The following is an 18,322-nucleotide window of genomic DNA, read 5'->3' on the forward strand; positions in this document are numbered from 1 at the left end:
CAATGCTATTGAGATTGTCACATGAAATCGAGTGCTGTTTTTGTCTTGCACAAAAATGAATCCTCCAAACCAAATACAGTTCATTCTCTTTTGCTGATGCAGTACTAACACTCATATTTTACTTACGTATATACAGTACACACTTCTTTCTCCCAGAACTGAGCAAACATCCGTCAACCCATACAAATACCACTATCATCCCATAATTTTGAAGCGACATATCAGGAAAACCATGACGTGGTTTCTGAAGTATCAAGGTCTAGCTTTATAAATTGTAGAAGAAACAAGGGAGGAGCTTTACAGGCCTATGAATACTGTACTCTTCAGCTAATTCCACTGACGGGGAGTTCAATGAGGCTTACTGTATTCCATAGGAACTGTGTTTCGAATGACACTGCATAGCATGATTCCTTGCATGTTTACTCCAAAGTAAAAGCCACTCTGTTCACTAGAATTTCCTAATAGGTGTGTTTACAGTTGCCGCTGTAGCACACATGGGTGTAGCCAGGGGGGGACAGCTGCCCCCCATAAGTAAATAAATAAAAATACTTAACTAAAAGTAGAAATTGCAGAGATTTTGAGAGATTTTTTCCGAGAACTTGGGGTGAAAAGAAAGTAATTTAAAACAACATTTTATTCCAAATCTGCTAGACAGTTGATGATGACAGGTGGGTGTCCTGCCCCTGCCCTAACATAAATCCTGGCTACGCCCATAGTAGCACATAATGGGATGGTGGCCAAGAAGGATTGCAGGGAGCCAAGCCTTCCCTCGTGCCATTGGGTCCCTCGTCTTTATTAGGGTGCTCAGTATTGACATATATCACGAGATGTGGGGCATCACCACCACGTCCTGGGAAAAACCGACATGGAAGGAACGTCTGGAGATGCTTTACATCCCACCTCAGCGTTTCCTCCAATTCTAGCTATTAGAAAACGAAAGGAAAAGCCAAAGATAGAGCATCCCGCCTTGCTCCCCCCAGTAATATGGGGAACCTAACGCCTCCTTGAGAGAGAGCAGCGCCGTCCTGACAGGCTTTTGTCCCGCTTCCTTCGCCGTCTCCCGTGACGTGTGTCAGCCAATCAAGAGGGCGCATTTGAAAGCCGGCGGAGGTAAGAGAGACGCGGCGGGTTCTCCCCGCTTAAGCATGGAGGATGTGGCCGCCAAGTACGTGTCCCAGAAAGTTAGTAAGGCCCGCTGGCGACCCGTGTCTGCCGCTGCCCTGCAACCTCCCGAAGTCTTCGCTACCGGCTCGTGGGATAACGAGGTAACGCGGTTTTCCACCCCGTCACCCCTTTCCACCCCGCCCCTCTCTCCTGTGGCCTCAGGGTGAGCTGCCTTGGAAAGAGGGGTGCAGCACTCTCCCCTCCCCCCGTCTTCGGTGCTTTCCGTTCCTACGTGCACGTTTTCCGTGTCTGAATCTCGGGGGTGGAGCTGTATTCGCTTAGACTCAGAGGTCCGTCGAAGCCCCAGACCCCATATTTTTTATTTAGTTTATTCAACTTGTAGTAGTAGTTACGATTTAACTGGGCGGTTTTTGTGTTTTGTGTCATTCTGCCTGTTCTTATTTAACTGTTGAGCTCCCCGAGCCAGTGAGAATGTTAGGATGATAATAATAATAATTAATAATAATAATAATTTATACCCCGCCCATCTGGCTGGGTTTCCCTAGAAAATGAACTCTTCCCCCCCTTTCCCTCTTTTTTCTTTTTTTTTTTAAAAAAGAACGATTAAAACAACTACTAGCCATTTGTAATTAAGGTTTGGGGTGGCTTAGAAATAACTGGCATATACTAATAATCATTTCATTCTGCTTTGGAAGTGTAATTTAATAGCTTTCTCTCTGTTTGTTTGCTCCCTCTCCTCACTAATGCAATAAGGTAGATTATGTGATCACTGAAAGCTTTTGTACAAAATTATAGAAACCTGGTAAGCTGTCTATTGACAGTTCAGTAGGTACTACGTATGTAAAAAAGAAAATCCAGCAGTTTTGTGTTTCCATTCTTTTTACCTCTATGTAGTGTGCACAATATATAGTGTTTTGTATCTACCTTTTAACTTCATATATTTGTTGATGATAGTATGGTATTTGGGACACTTTTTTAGCTTGGCAAGAAAAATGAAAATGTAGCTGAAGTAGGTTGCTATCCAAGTTTGGTTTTTCTTATACTGGTAAAAGAGCTTGCTTTTCTTGTAATCCTACAGGAAAATAAGATTTCAATATGGTCTGTTGGAGACTTTGGAAGTTTGACCCCAAATGGAGAATACCATGGAGAACCACATCTGCTATGTGATATTGAACACAGTGGTGATGTTATGGATATGGAGGTAAAAGTGCTATAAAAATAGCTCTTAATGACATTTAATTTCCATGTTAAGAAAGTTTAAGGTGTTGCAGTTATACCAGTAAGAAAGGGAGTTCCTAACCTCTACAGTTGGGGAAATTAAATATGGGACACTGATACAATTTGCTTATCAAATCTTGTGTAAATACAGATTTGTGTGCTAACATGTTTGAGGATTTCCTCTCCCTTAGTTTTTGGATCAGGAGAGAATTGTGACTGCTTCATCCACTGGAAGTGTGACCATATTCAGACATCATCAAAATAATCAGGTAAATAGTATTCGCTTTCAGCTACTATGACAGTTGCTCTGCATGTCTAGAATAAACAAGTGTGAAGCTGTTAAATATAAATGACAGCTAAAAAAGTCGAGTAGAAGTGGTTAGTTCTTTCTCTTGCACTTAGTTGACTAAAGCATAATTGTGTGGTCCCTAGGCAGCTGTAGGAACATTTTATGAGAACTATACCCATACAACTTGTCAGGCTTGTGTTGATGTATATTAGCTGAGTATACATTAATGTTGACAAAACCTTCATTGTGGAATAGTCTGCAGTTCTAATCACCATTAATCATAGTGAGACGTTCTTCTGAGTACTACTGCATATGATTGTGCTGTTAATATAAAGCTCAGTATACAAAAGAAAACAGTGAAGCATTTCTACTTCATTAGAACACTTATAATGTAGTCCTATATTAGATGGGGGTTCCCCCCCCCCCAGTTGTGTCTGGCACTTCATCAAAGGCTACATTCCAACTATCAGCAGTTATGGAACTGTTGAAGCAAGGGCCAGTCTCTGTCACTGGCCAGAAGAATAAGGGGCATTGGGTACTTGTGTATTTTTAACGTATTATAAGCTGTCTGAGAGATTATTTGACCTAAAGGTAGTGTATAAATAAACAATGGGTGGGATTCAGCTAAGTCATTAAATGACATGCAATGGGACTTTCCCTCCCTCCCACCCACCCCCTAAATCTGTTCTCTCGGGTTGGAATTCCTGGAACATATTTAGGAGGTGTGCAGGCAGAAGAAACTGGAAACCCGTTTGCATGAGCGGACCTCACTCCCTGTGTACGTACCCCGCTATGTTGAATTCCATCCATAATTATTTGCCCTTGTCCTTGAACGTCTGCTGATAACTTACCATTTGATTTGCTGTGTGTAATCAGTCTTTCAGATTAAATGCAAAACCATTCCTGCAGAATGGTTTGATGGGATATGTCTGGCAATCTGATTTCCTTGGAGTTGGTTACTCATTATAAATAACTGCAAGGCACTGACCTGACATGTTGTAAATCAGGGTGGGGAACCTTTTTCAACCCAGGGGCTGCATTCCCTCATAGCCAGCTTTCTGGGGCCACATGCCAATGGGTTCAAAATGAAAGTAAGTGTGACCAGAGTGGACAAGGCCAGAGCTGATGGTGTGGCCAACAAACATAAATCTGCTGATGCTGTCTGAGTGTATGTGGGGGGGGGGGGCTCATTTAGTTTCACTGCATACAGGTGGTGTAGTGACAATAAAGGTTTATTTTTATTATTATACACATATTCATTCTCTCCTGCCTTCTTGCTGCACTGAGGCTTTGAAAAACAGTAGGCTTTTTGGAAGCTATCTGTGACAAGCTAATTGTGAGTGTGTACACACAGACCCAATTTGCTTGTTGTGTTAACAATAACAAATGGTTTGCCCTGAACATAGAGATTATGTCTGTTTTTCTATTCCCCTTGAAGAAGCAACATTCCACCACCCCTGGTTTAGTATCATGTCTTTTTCTCCAGAAAAATACACGATTAAGTCAAGAACTAACCTTGACTTGACATTGTGGTTTGGAGTGAAACAAACCACGATTGCCAGTTTGGATGTAACACTAAGTTAGGGATTGTGATTTGTGGCTCCTGACTGTGTTAGAAAGGAAGTGAAGTGAGAGCCACCTGCACATCTGTGGTAAACCATTAATTAAGGTTTTCATGATGCTGCCCATCCAACATATTCTAGTTACCAGGAAAGGTGGAAACAGAATACCTCTGTGTTGCTTCCTTGAGACTTGGACATGTCACTCATGCATTTGTACTTCAAACATTTTTAAAATCCTTTGGAAGATGTGGGGTGTATAGGAGCAGACAGAAATATATGTGTCTGCTTACAAAACTGAAGATATATTTACTGGCAATTTATATAATACATAGATTGTTGTCTTGACTTTTGAAACTTTAGTAGCTAACTTATGTAGTTGTTGATTCTGTAGCATTTTTCATTGTGCCATTTTATTTACAATTTGCATTTATGCAGTCTTACTGCACTCTCTAAATTGGTTTAGCCTAAGTAGTACTTTGTATAAAGCTACCCAAAAACCTTTTACAGTGGTGCCTCGCAAGACGAAATTAATTCGTTCCGCAAGTCTCTTCGTCTTGCGAGTTTTTCGTCTTGCGATGCACGGTTTTCCATAGGAATGCATTGAAAATCAATTAATGCGTTCCTATGGAAACCGCCTTCCCCCGACCTCTTCTGGCGGGCGGCATTTTAAAATCGCCCGGGACAGCGGAGGACTTCTCCGCTGTCCGGGGCGATTTAAAAGCCCCTGGGAATGCAGGCAGGGGGGACAAAGACTTTTGCCCCCCCCCCGCCTGCCTTCAGAAAAGGTCCAGGACAGGCGCGGACCTCTCCGCAAGCAGCGGGAGCGCTCCTTGCGGAGAGTTGCAAGCGCGCCCAGGCTTTCCCGCCCCGCCGCCGGGCTTCGGGACATCGTTCCGATGCCGGGCGGCGGGGGGAGGCTTTCTCGCCCCGAAGCCGGGCGGCGGGGGGAGGCGTTCCTGCCCCGCCGCCCGGCATCGGGACGATGCCCCGAAGCCGGGCGGCGGGGGGAGGCTTTGCCGCCCCGCCGCCCGGCATCGGGACGATGCCCCGAAGCCGGGCGGCGGGGGGAGGCTTTGCCGCCCCGCCGCCCGGCATCGGGACGATGCCCCGAAGCCGGGCGGCGGGGGAGGCTTTCCCGCCCCGCCGCCCGGCATCGGGACGATGCCCCGAAGCTGGGCGGCGGGGGGAGGCTTTCCCGCCCCGCTGCCCGGCATCGGGACGATGCCCCGAAGCTGGGCGGCGGGGGGAGGCGTTCCTGCCCCGCCGCCCGGCATCGGGACATGGTTCCGATGCCGGGCGGCGGGGGGAGGCTTTCTCGCCCCGTCGCCCGGCATCGGGACGATGCCCCGAAGCCGGGCGGCGGGGGGAGGCGTTCCTGCCCGGCCGCCCGGCATCGGGACGATGCCCCGAAGCCGGGCGGCGGGGGGAGGCGTTCCTGCCCCGCCGCCCGGCATCGGGACGATGCCCCGATGCCGGGCGGCGGGGGGAGGCTTCAAAAGCCGTCCGGGGGCTTTTAAATCGCCCCGGACAGTCCCGGGGCGATTTAAAAGCCCCCGGTTAGGCAGGCAGGGGGGGCAAAGACTTTTGCCCCCCGCCCGCCTTGGGAAGAGGTCCAGGACCTCTTCCCAAGGCGGGCGGGGGGGGGCAAAAGTCTTTGCCCCCCCTGCCTGCCTTCAAAAGCCGTCCGGGATAGCGGGAAGAGCTTCCCTGCTATCCCGGACCGCTTTTAAAATGCTGGCGGTGGGGAGCAAAGCCTTTCGCCCCCGCCGGCCTTCCTGGACCTCTTCTGAAGTCCGGAGGGGGGAAAAAGGCTTTGCTCCCCACCGCCAGCATTTAAAAAAAGGTCCCCGAGATTTCCCTATGGGCTTTCGTCTTGCGATGCAAGCCCATAGGGAAAATCGTCTAGCGAAGCGTCGCAAAACCCGAAAAACCCTTTCGTCTTGCGGGTTTTTCGTCTTGCGAGGCATTCGTCTTGCGGGGCACCACTGTATATCTGATGAAGTTTTGAACTTGAATGTGTGCATCACCACTCTAAATTCAGATACTGTACTAACTTTTTCCACATAGGGTGGCTGTTTAAACCTCTCTTTTGTCTTTTAGACTCTGTCTTTAAACCAGAAATGGAAAAATGCACATTACTATGATGCATCTGGTGGCAGTGCATCATGCACTGGGATCATATGCAACAGCCCTGAAATTTTTACGGTTGGTGAAGATGGTAGGATAAATGTGTTTGAAGTTGACCATAAGGAAGCTAAACGTACTATAGGTAAGTAATTTGAGCTCAAGTCCTAAATATTTGTGCAACATATTGTTATAAACCTTCCTGCTCACCTTTGCTAGCTCAGGATAAAAATGAATCAATTGTCTAGGGAGTCCTTGGAAGATCCATGAGTGCCATTTTTATGTGAACTTAATCATAGCTGTAGGGAACAAGAATATTAAGTACACTTTTAGAGCAGAGTATATACAACTATGAAACACTGGAATGTGATTTACACTGATACTGTACATCGATGGGCATGTGCAGTATTGCTTACCTTACCCTATAAACCACCAGTTCATTGAGGCTCAGGAAGACATTAAATTTTGGATGGTGCCCTTTGTCATCTGCCTTAATCTACATGCCAAGGTGTTTTGAATGTTTTTAAGCAGATGAGATAAACATTTTCCAAACTGACAGCTCTCCTGTTTGAACAGAAGTATAGCTCGTACTTTGCTATATGTTAGTACTGCTATTAGTTGTTAAAACTCCTTCTGCACACATCCAATTTCCATAGGAATGGTATACTCTGCTGCAATGCCTGTACTTTGCTTTCTCATTAAAAGCATTCTCTAATAAAAGTATTAGGTTTTTTTAGAGCAAAGAATATTCTCAGGGACCTACAGACAGACATGTTCTGCTGTGGTTTTCATAAGAACTCATATGCGAATGCAGCAAAGCTTCAACAGTAAGATCCTAAAGAATATGGTTAAAAAAGTGCTTTTGTAGTAATGGTTAGAAAAGTGAACAAGAAACAATAGCTTCAGCAAAATGGAAGCTGTAGACCAAAACTGTTTAGCCATTTAACAAAAATCTAAAATTGCTACTGGTTTCTTAACCAAGGTATTGAGATATTTAATAATGAGATAGTGGCATAACAAACCAGAGCAATTCTCAGGGAGGCAACACTCTTCTCTCATACACCAATGAAGTTATTCTGGTGTTGATCTTTTGTGAAGACACTGATAAGGGCCATGTACACTCTAAAATACTTGACCTTTACTTTCATGAAGTTTCTAATTGGATTCTTTGCACTTTAATAAGCATTGTACAAAAATTCCCATCTCTCTTGGTAGACAGAAGTGTGAGCAATATATCAGAAACAGTAATATTGAATTCTGTGGGGATTACTCCCAGGTAAACGGCTATAGGATTACAACCTTAGTATACCCTTAATGAGAAGGTATATTAGTATATCCAACTAGTAGTTTACATGCTAGAAAATTCTCTCTAGAACATTTAATCTCCTGGGGTAAATCCTACAGTTACTTCTTAGAAACAGTTGTTCACTCTGCTTTTCTGATATATAAACAAACAATGCTTGCTAAGAGTGATACAGTTTTAGATGATATGAACTTTTTTGTTCTAATTTCTTGTAGATAATGCTGACAGCAGTACACTCCATGCAGTTACTCAACTTCGCACAACAGAGATCCTGACAGTCAATTCCATTGGTCAGCTAAAGTTATGGGATTTTAGACAGCAAGGAAATGAGCCTTCACAGATATTTTCATTGTAAGTATGTACTCTCGGATAAGGAATGATGTTAAAGCCAAGCACTATAGCTAAATGTCATTTGCTTCCTGGATTACAGCCTGTTTGATTCCCCATTAAAATGTGTGTTCCTCTTGCCTTGCAGGACAGGGGAAAGAGTTCCACTACACTGTGTGGATAGGCACCCTAGTCAGCAGCACATTGTAGCCACAGGCAGCCAAGATGGAATGTTGAGTATTTGGGATGTAAGACAAGGCGGCATGCCAGTTTCCTTGCTAAATGCTCATGACGCAGAATGTAAGTACCGAAACAAACAGGCGTAATTCTTGCGCCTGTCCTAATGTCAACAACTAGAGGTTCAAGCCTTCCACACGAGTACAGTACTTGGGCGAGGCAGGATTTCCATAGAGCTCAATAGACCCTTGTATCTCTCCTCCTTGGCATATACATGGGTATGTTTGGGAGGTCTGTACAACCTCCAGTTATTCAAATGGTTGTGGTGTGTCCATGTATACGAGCTATGAGGTAAAAGAGAAATGGCTCTAAGCCAGCCTTTCTTAACATTGGGTCCCCAGATTCATAGAGTACTGTAATAGAATTGTAGCATTGCAAGGGACCCCTAGGAGCATGTGTGTGTATTCATATCAGGGAATTAGCCCTTCCTGAACATGAATGAATAAGAGAATTTATTACAAAATTCTTAAATAGAACCTATTCCCGGTACAGTCACCCTCTGTTCTGCTGGGAGACAAGAGAGCTAGCACAGAAACTACGACACATTTTACAAAATATACAAGAGCGTAGCAACTGTAACTTGGGAAAATAGTCTAGGCAGTGGAATGCTCTCATAAGGTGCTCAAGAGGGAACAATAGAGATTTCACTGCATTTTCTCAATAAAATTTCATTTCAGGAAAAGCTACAATCACACCCCAGAGGCAGTGTGCATACTCAAAATCATTTTGTAGTTCATAGAAAAAATATATGTATGAGTCTACTTTGTAAAAATTCAAGCTTCTGTTCCACTTAGGCTCATTGTATTAGACAGCCTCTAATAATAGTCTAATATTGTAAAATGTTGCACGCCTTCATGCCATATAGTATCTTTATTATGTCCAGATTAGTGTATATTTCAATAAAATTTGTTTACTTGTTCAGTATGGGAAGTCCACTTTCATCCCTCCAATCCTGATCATCTGTTCACTTGTTCGGAAGATGGAGCTCTGTGGCACTGGGATGTTTCTACTGATGTGTCTGAAAGAAAATCATTCCTTCATACAGGTAAATTTCCTATTTTTGAGAAACTTGAAGGAGCTTATCTTCTGTCAGTAGACTTGGGAGTGAGTGTAAAGGAAAAGCATGGGACAACATGGGCTTATCAAGCATAGATGTTACTACATTTTTGTGTCTGCTCATCTTCAGAGAGTTCTTCTGTTGTGATATTCAGTTTGGCATTTTCTGTTTATTTCTAATGTGCTGTGTCTCTAGCCAAATTAAGACAGAGCAGTAAAACTTGGCACAAGCCTAATGTTCCTCTGCTATCCCATCTGTGGTTAATGTGAGGAGGGAGGAAATATATACATATACTAGAAATCTCAAAGGAATTCTGTGGTGAAAGCAGTACAGTATCTGGTGCCAATTTTCCAAGTTGGTGTGGTGATGTGGTATGTTTACAATCACTCTGTTTGGGGAATGAAACTTTCAGCAGTGACTTACTGCTTTGATAAAGGAAGTGAAAGGTTGGTAGTGCTTGAAGGGAACACACAAATGTAGAAAAGAAGGTGCTAGAATGAAAGGCTCAAATTTTGAAAGTTGGGTGGAAGAGATCCCCTTAAAATAAAGTGGTTGATTTATAAATTAATTATAAAAACAGAGATGAGCCAGGGGAAGAGAAGGAAATAATGTGTTGCATTATGTAGCATAACATGTGTTGCACCTGAAGAACAGTGGTTTTGCCCATGCTGCCGCTACTCTGTATTTTATTTATAGGCAGCCCTTTGGTGAAAGACTCCAAGAGAAGCGTAAAACACTATAGAAAATATAATTTCCAGTAATAAAACCCATAAAAAACATAAAATTCAGTGTCATAACAACTTAAAACCATCTACAAAGTATGTTGAAACATATTGACAATGAAATCTTTGCCTGACACCAAATAGAAATTAAGGTAGACACTAGGGAAGTTTCCCTGGGAGAGCATTTAATATATGAGGCACTGTGACAGAGAAAATCCTCTTCCCAGTACCACTTGCCCAACTTCAGGGCAACTTGCCTAACTTGTCAAGGGGATATGGACAAGACCTAAAGAATGAAGCATTCATGTTTTGGAAGGCAGTCCTTCAGATAGCCAAGTCCCAAACCATTTAGGACTTTATAGGTAATGAATAGGGTGGTCTGGTAACCTGTATACTGAACTTTGACTGTATACTGTCTTTGAAAACTGTTTGGAAACTGCAGTTGGTATAAAATACAGCTGATAGCCTACTAACTGGAGCTGGCTCTAGGGACCATGTCTCACTGTTGTACTAGGCTCTCATAAGTTGAGAAGGCAAAGGTAAAAAAGGTAAAGGATCCTGGACGGTGAAGTCCAGTCAAAGGCGACTATGGGGTTGCAGTACTTATCTCGCCTTCAGGCCAAGGGATCCAGCATTTGTCCACAGACAGCTTTCCGGGTCATGTGGCCAGCATGACTAAACCGCTTCTGGTGCAACGAAACACCGTGACGTAAATCAGAGCGCACAGAAACGCCGTTTACCTTCCCACCACAGTGATACTGGCGTGCTTTCAAACTGCTAGGTTGGCAGGAGCTGGGACAGAGCTCACTCCGTTGTGGAATTCGAACCGCTGACCTTCTGATTGGCAAGCTCAAGAGGCTCAGTGGTTTAGACCATAGCACCAACCCATCTCTAAGTTGAGAAGGAAAGAGGTGTAGGTTATATTTCTGGGATGTTAGCAGCAAAGCCAAATACTTAAACTGTTAACAACATGAACAACGGTTAGTTATCACATTTGCTATGGAGAACAATGACTTTCTTATTTCTGCATGTAAGTTAAAAATTAACTCATTTTGTGTTTTATTTTAGGTGGGAGAAGTACTACTACATATCTGCCTCACAGTGCAGTTAATCAATCTGTAACAAGTGCCTGGCTCAGCAATGATCCCACTAAAGACCGCATGGAGATCACAAATTTAGTTTCAAATCCAACATTATCTGTGAATAGTTTAGATGTTTTAGGATCATGTATTGTATATGGAACTGATGCAGAATCTATTTATGTTAAAAAAAACCTATTTGCATAATTTTATTTCCACAAAAGCTGGTTTTGAACTTCTAAATGCTGAAATACATACATTTTCTAGTCGTAAACTAGGGGCATAATTTGTAATGGCAGATAAACTACAATTCACATTGCAGCCTCGATTCTTTAACCATGTTATATAAAAGAAAAATAATTGCCATTTCCTTCTAGTTCATGTGTTACCAACTCCTCTTTGCAATAAGCTACCTAAAGCTCAAAAATTTAAAAGGATAGTTCAGCCACTTTTACAGTTCTTCAGCAATCATGAAGAGTATAATTAATGTTTAGGTTACTGATAGTGGCAGTAGGCTAAATTTCTGAACAAATGCTTGTTTTGGGGAGACTTATGTTGCATTTTTATGTACCGATTAGGTTACAATACTTCTAATCGAAGCTGGAAAAAAATATAAATCTTGGCAAAGGAAAGTGGAAACAGTAGACTGTTAAAATGCTTCAAAATTTTAATAGTAAGCCATGAAATGGTTTTAAATAGTAACTTTAATGTGACACTGCATACTTCCAACACTGTATCTGACAATAAGATCAATCTTTGGCCTGTCATACAAATTTCATTTAGATTAGCACTGTTACTATGAATTTTTACTTGGAAGTAAGTCCCACTGATTTCAGGAAGACTTTTTCCCAGTTAAGTAAGCTAAGGTTCAATAGCCTTATCAATTTAAGAAACACAACTGCTTGTAAAATTGTCAAGAAATCACTGACTGCATGTATCACTTATGAGAAAACTTTATTAAACTGTCAATAGAAGTTGGTTTTCTTTTTTCTACACTCGAGTGCTCAAACAATTATTATAGGACTTGAACATATTTATTGAATAATAAAGCTGTCTTTGATAGCTATAAGCAGGGCTGCCAGAAGGGTCTATGATAAGGTTACCAGATTTTTTTCAATGAATCCGGGGACACTTTTCAACTACCTACGAAATACCATAGATGGATTTTGTCAGGGGACTGATTTGTAAATCTGGGGACACCTGGTAACCTTAGTCTAATAGTCCAAGTGAGCTTTTTAAACCAAAAGTGAATAGTTTGTTCCAGCCCTCCTCCAGGTGTATAGGACCAAGAGCTGTTTGGGGTAGGCAGGTGGGTAGGAAGGCACTGGTGCACTCCAAAGAAGGCTGTCCTGTTACAGAAACCATGTGAAGGCCATAGTTTTACCTCCACAATAAGTCTTCAGTTAGGATTAGGCTAAACAACCCTATGCCAAAACAAAAAAAAATTTCCTTCCAGTAGCACCTTAAAGACCAACTAAGTTAGTTCTTGGTATATGAGCTTTCGTGTGCATGCACACTTCTGCCAATCACCCATTCCTACCACCCTTCTGAGTAATACCCCTCCCCACCTTCTCACTATATAGAAGGGTCTGGTAACTTCTGTTTCAAGAAGTGTGCATGCACACGAAAGCTCATACCAAGAACTAACTTAGTTGGTCTTTAAGGTGCTACTGGAAGGAATTTTTTTTGTTTTGACTATGGCAGACCAACAGGCTACCTATCTGCAACCCTATGCCGCTTGTGAGTTGTGGCCTGATCCAAGGTGGGCCACAAAGGAGCACAACCACCATGCAAATGCACTGTAAAAGATTAAGGAATGTGTCCCCTACTGCATGTTTGGGTGAAGAGTGGGTCCTGGGTCTGAAAACTTTTCCTGAAGAATGGGGGGTAGGCTAAGCCGAAGGCATCGGAATGCCTTGGCCTGGTTCTGTCCTCTACTTAGTTCCAAACAATGGGCGCAATCCGCTCCCCTCGACATCGAGAGCAGGCGAGGAAAGTGACCCATGAATAGAGATTGCAGCTGTTCCTTGCAGCCACCTACTGCTCGCCGGCAACCGAGCAACGAAACTAGTTGCAAGAAACAGCTGCCGCAGCCATCTCTCGCTCTCTCAGCGGCACGCTCAGGCCCTACTGTTTGGCCCGCTTGCTCGCCCGGCTGAGCAGCCGCTTTCCCTCGCTTGCGCTGCGTGCTCCTCCCTGGCAGAAGCAAGCGGAGGCTGCTGCTGCTGCTGCTGCTCCTTCGGTGAGAGGGAGCCGTCTACCTGCAGCAGCCTCTCCGAGAAGCAGCAGCAGTTCACAGGCGCTGCGAGAGAGGCACGCGCCTGCCTTCTCCCCACCGCTCGCCTGGCCCAGCTTCCCTCGCCAGTTGCATCACCCGCCTCGCCCCCCCCCCAAGAAGGCGGAGGCTTCTGACTCCTCGCATTCCAAAGCGAGGGGAGAAGAGGAGGAGGAGGCCAAAAGCCGGCGAAACACGCAAAGGAAGACGGGAAAAGGTTTTACATCCGGGAAGCTTGGGCGACAGGCCCTCCGACAAAATGGCGGCCCGGAACTGAACCCCGGAAAAAAGGGGGTGGGTGGGAGATATTGCAGGGGGGAGGGGACGAGCAACTGCTGCCATCAGCACCGGCGACCGAAGCCTTTCTGGCCGCTGCAGAGACGCGCCGCTCCCGCCCCTCTGGGAATCGCTCGCCTTGAGGCGCTGCTGCCGTCTCCTCCTCCTCCTCCTCCCTCAGGCAGGTGGGTAGGAAGGCTTGGCTGCAGTTCCGCCTCAGGGAAGGAAACTCGGTGGCTAGTTAATGGGGAAGGCCCTGCGCACCGCACGCCTTGGCCTGGGGTGTTATAACGGGTCCTTCGCTGCCACGGCAAGAACGTCGCTGCCTCCCTGGCGTGGTGAGCGTCTCACCTCCTTCCTCCCCCCGCATTCTCCGTCTCCGTACAGCTTCTCTCAGGCAGGTTTCTGGCCTTTTTGGTGTCGTGGGCGTTCCTTGTTAGACCATCCGTCCCATTCAACCTTAGACACCCGCTTGCAGCCACCTTATTTATTTCCTGCTCTCCATCCGTTCCCCACTTTTTCATGCCGTGCTGACGAGAAGTAAGTGCAACGTCTTAACGAAGTAGCTGTTCTCTTTTATTTCTCCATTTGGTATTTTGTTTTCCTGTCAGATCTCTCTATCTTGCTGACTGGTTTTTAAAAAAATGATAATTAAAGAAGGGTAGTAGTTAACATTCTCCAAGGGGAGATCAAAATTGTTTGGAAACCTGCCTACTATTTCTCCACAGCCAGATCTGTATTATATTTTTTTTTATGTTTCATCTTACTGCTTGGAATAATGATTAGATGTAAAAGAATGTCTGTTCAAAGTATAACACCAATGTGAATCTGAGATTAATCTGCAAGATCAAATCACTTAACACATCTAACTGATATGATGCTGATAGCCTTTTCTTTTTCTGGTTTACAGTACTGTATAGTACTTTGCTTAGGTGCATGTTTTAGTTGAACTGATCTATAGTCATAAATAGCCTAATTGTGAAGAAAAACCTGCAGTTGGAGTTTTTTTCTCTTTAAACCACAGCTCCACTTCAAAGTGTTTTGGCATTGATTGTCATTATTAAATATTAGGTGCTTAACATTCTGCTGTATGCTATACAAATAATAAAACAGGCAAACTTTTGCCTAGATGGCTTACTATATTGAGCCCAGGGTGGAGAGAGGGAATATTGTAAACAAAAAACACAGAACCTCAGATATATAAATTTTACTTAAGGGGGGGGGGATGAAAAGATTATTGTGCTTTATTTTCTTTTGTTTTAAAAGTGTGCCTCAATGTGGTGTTTTTGAGACATAATGATTGTAGGTATTAACAGTTATAAAAGTTAGCTGTGTCTTTTGTCCTCATAGTTTATAGCATGGGTAGGCAAACTAAGGCCCAGGGGCCGGATGTGGCCCAATCGCCTTCTAAATCCAGCCCCCGGATGGTCTGGGAATCAGCATGTTTTTACATGAGTAGAATGTTTCCTTTTATTTAAAATGCATCTCTGGGTTATTTGTGAGGCATAGGAATTTGTTCATATTCCAACACCCCCAAATATAGTCTGGCCCCCCACAAGGTCTGAGGGACAATGGACCGGCCCCCTGCTGAAAAGGTTTGCTGACCCCTGGTTTATAGTATTGCATTGGCATTTATGAGCTATTGGACTTTTGCTTCATTGTTATAGGTCTCCTAACAGCTTGATCTTACACATGTTTATTCAAGTTTAATTTATTTAAATTGGGCGTACTCCCAAGTGTGTTTGTGATCTAAGGTAGTGGTTCCCAAACTTGTTATCTCCTGGACCACCTGAAAATTGCTGAATGTTTTGGCTGACCACTTAATGATTTTCTATTTGTTTAGCAATTGTAATGTGCTGTGCTAGATACTGAAGTATTTCTTTAAAATTATATGGAATTCAAATTTTAATACAATAACTTGGCGCTTGGGACTCAATAAGTGGAATCAGCAAATACTGCATCTCCCATCCCTCCATTCTACCTGCGAGAATGTTCAGTTTTCAGAGCAGCAGCTTCCTTTAATCAACACATTTCCATTAGAGAAGCCTTTTCATTTGTAACATGGCAGGTCTGAATCCAGCTCTTTGTGAATTAAAACATGACTAGTGATGGACGCAGGTGGCGCTGTGTGTTAAACCACAGAGCCTAGGACTTGCCGATCAGAAGGTTGACAGGTCAAATGCCCGCAACGGGGTGAGCTCCCATTGCTTGGTCCCTGCTCCTACCAACCTAGCAGTTCGAAAGCACATCAGAGTGCAAGTAGATAAATAGGTACCGCTCCGGTGGGAAGGTAAACGGCGTTTCCGTGCGCTGCTCTGGTTCGCCAGAAGCAGCTTAGTCATGCTGGCCACATGCCCTGGAAGTTGTCTGCGGACAAACGCCAGCTCCCTCAGCCAATAAAGCAAGATGAGCGCCACAACCCCAGAGTTGGCTGCGACTGGACCTCATGGTCAGGGGTCCTTTTAGCTTTACCTTTAGTGATATTTAGCAGGAAGAGAAAAATAGTTTTAAACTTTAATATATTGAAAGAAAACAGAAGGGACACAAGCCAATTCCTATCAGCTTTAAAAAAGTAAGTTAATACAACATGTAATATTTTAGTGCACATATAGTGTTGAGCATTTCTAGTTGAATCCTATTCAAAAGGTATTTTCATATTGGCCATCCCAGCAGGATTTCCTTCTTTCTTTATTACAGGTGTGGCTCCCACATTCTTACACTACTGCATTTGAAAATACTATGCTTCAAAAGCAAATTGCAGTGTAGCTGATACTTTGGTGGGTTTTTTAAGCCCACACCTCATTTGAAATGTGGAACTAAATGTGCCATTGGTAAACTGTGGACAAAAACTTTAGAAGCTGTTCTTTTTTCCATTGAGGACTGTTCAGGCTCATTGAAATCAAAGTTTGATTTTCCATTGACTTAAGTGGGAAGTAGATCATTTTGTTGAAAATGCAGACTTTAAGTAGGTAGTCCTTTTTAAAAGGTGAGTGGATAGTACTACAGGTCTTTGCCTCTTGTGTACCTACTATCTTTGCAGTATTTTAACTGGATTGATGGCCTATGTTCTTAGCACTACCTTGAACATCCTTCATTGAAAGCAAATATATAGGACGACATCCAGTGATGTCTGCCTGATTGTGCAGCAGATTTCTGTGTATGCCATGGGACTCCCCTTCCTTTGCTCCCTTAGCTCCCCTGAATGCCCTTCAAATCTCCAAAGGGCTCTTTAACCCCAGAGGTGACTAGGGGGACAGAGGATAGGGGAGCTATTGGGAGGTGGGGCCAGGTACATCGAGATGGAACTAAAGATAGGGGAAATACTACAGTTTTGTGCGACACACTTATTTTAGGGTAAACCTCATTGAACAAAGTGGGACTTCTGAGTAAGATAGTGTTAGTAATCTTGACTATGTCCTACTTCAGAAATATAATTAGTCATTACATAGTGACACTACATCATTCCTATAGAGGAACCAGCAAAATGTTACCTTCGGGAACAGTTATTTTACCACATGCAGCTCAATCCAATGCATGATTACTTATTGAATGGAATATGACTGGCTCCCAAAGTAGTGTATATTGAATTGCATTCCTGTGCCTTTGACAGTAGCTTAACATGCTGAAAGTAAACAGGTGAAGCTCTTCATAACATGGCTATATCAATTGTGGGGAAAGTAGTTTCCAGCCAGTGTACTTAGAAGTGGCCTTATTCCTAAGTGCATTGGAGTACAGCCTTCATAGAAACCCTGCTTTTCATATCAGGCTACTGCTAAACTGACGGAAGCAGGAAAATAAAGTTGGTAATCCTGCTGCTAGTCTAGAAAGATGCCTTGGGGGACAAGTAGAATTACCATCTTTTCCGCACTGGATTATTGTGCCTTTACAGCTGCAAGGAGAAGCAGATTTTCAGTAGCTGTAACTTACCTAGGAATGGAAAATCCAGTTTTGGAGCCTGATCTGGGTATCAAAATGAACTTTCATTAAATTTGCAATAGGAATAAAAGTTTCAAGTATCCATTTCACTGAGGATTGGTGAGGCTCAGAGACCAATAACATACTTGTCCATTTCAGAGAGTGTAAAACTCAACAAAGCAGTTGCAAAAGCCTATTGTAGAGCAGAGAAAATGGTAGTTATGCTGTGTTTTATAAATCCAGATGTGCACCAGATGAGTTAGCTTCACTTAAAAATTTCAGAGGGGAAAAATGGACTACTGCTACTGAAAGTAAACCTCCAACAAAGCTTTTCCAAAAGTGCATTTCAGGGACACCCCACCCCCATTTTAAAAGCAGTTTAAAATATTTATTTCTCCACAAACTAGACATACGTTTAATTTTCTCCAACAGAAATGACTTCTTGCAAAAAGAGGTCTGAATTTTTTTGCATAATAGTCTTGGACTTGGTTAGTTTGTTTTGAGAGTCTGCAGACAATGCCAGCAGTATCCCTAGTCTTTGACAGCACACAGAACACTTATGTTGGGTGAGTTATACATGCATATCTCTGAAGTTGTGTCTTCTTTATAGAGTCTCTCCATGCCTGCTTCCCTCAATTCAGTCTAGGTAGTAAAGAATAAAGCATTTTGCTGAAGCTGTCACATCAAATCATTTGGAAACAAACATGTCAATAAAACTCTGGCTGCAATCCTATGCACGCTTAATTGAGAGTAAAACCAAATGATCCCAGCAGGAGTTATTTTTTACTAAGCATGCATAGGATTTTGCTGTTG

The 18,322-nt window shown here is 43.4% G+C and overlaps 1 protein-coding gene across 1 annotated transcript; it reads left to right on the forward strand.

Moving 5' to 3' along the window:
* The first annotated feature begins 779 nt into the window (after positions 1–779).
* On the forward strand, positions 780–12,017 carry NUP43 (nucleoporin 43). Its single transcript, XM_081905504.1, has 8 exons — positions 780–1,265; positions 2,204–2,326; positions 2,535–2,612; positions 6,295–6,463; positions 7,837–7,972; positions 8,097–8,248; positions 9,108–9,230; positions 11,033–12,017. Exons 1-8 carry the CDS (start codon positions 1,146–1,148, stop codon positions 11,248–11,250), a joined length of 1,119 nt encoding a protein of 372 aa, XP_081761630.1. The 5' UTR covers positions 780–1,145; the 3' UTR covers positions 11,251–12,017.
* Positions 12,018–18,322: the final 6,305 nt, after the last annotated feature.

This window comes from Podarcis melisellensis (genome assembly GCF_964234715.1).
Source record: "Podarcis melisellensis genome assembly, chromosome: 3".
In the NCBI taxonomy this organism is placed as follows: Eukaryota; Metazoa; Chordata; class Lepidosauria; order Squamata; family Lacertidae; genus Podarcis; species Podarcis melisellensis.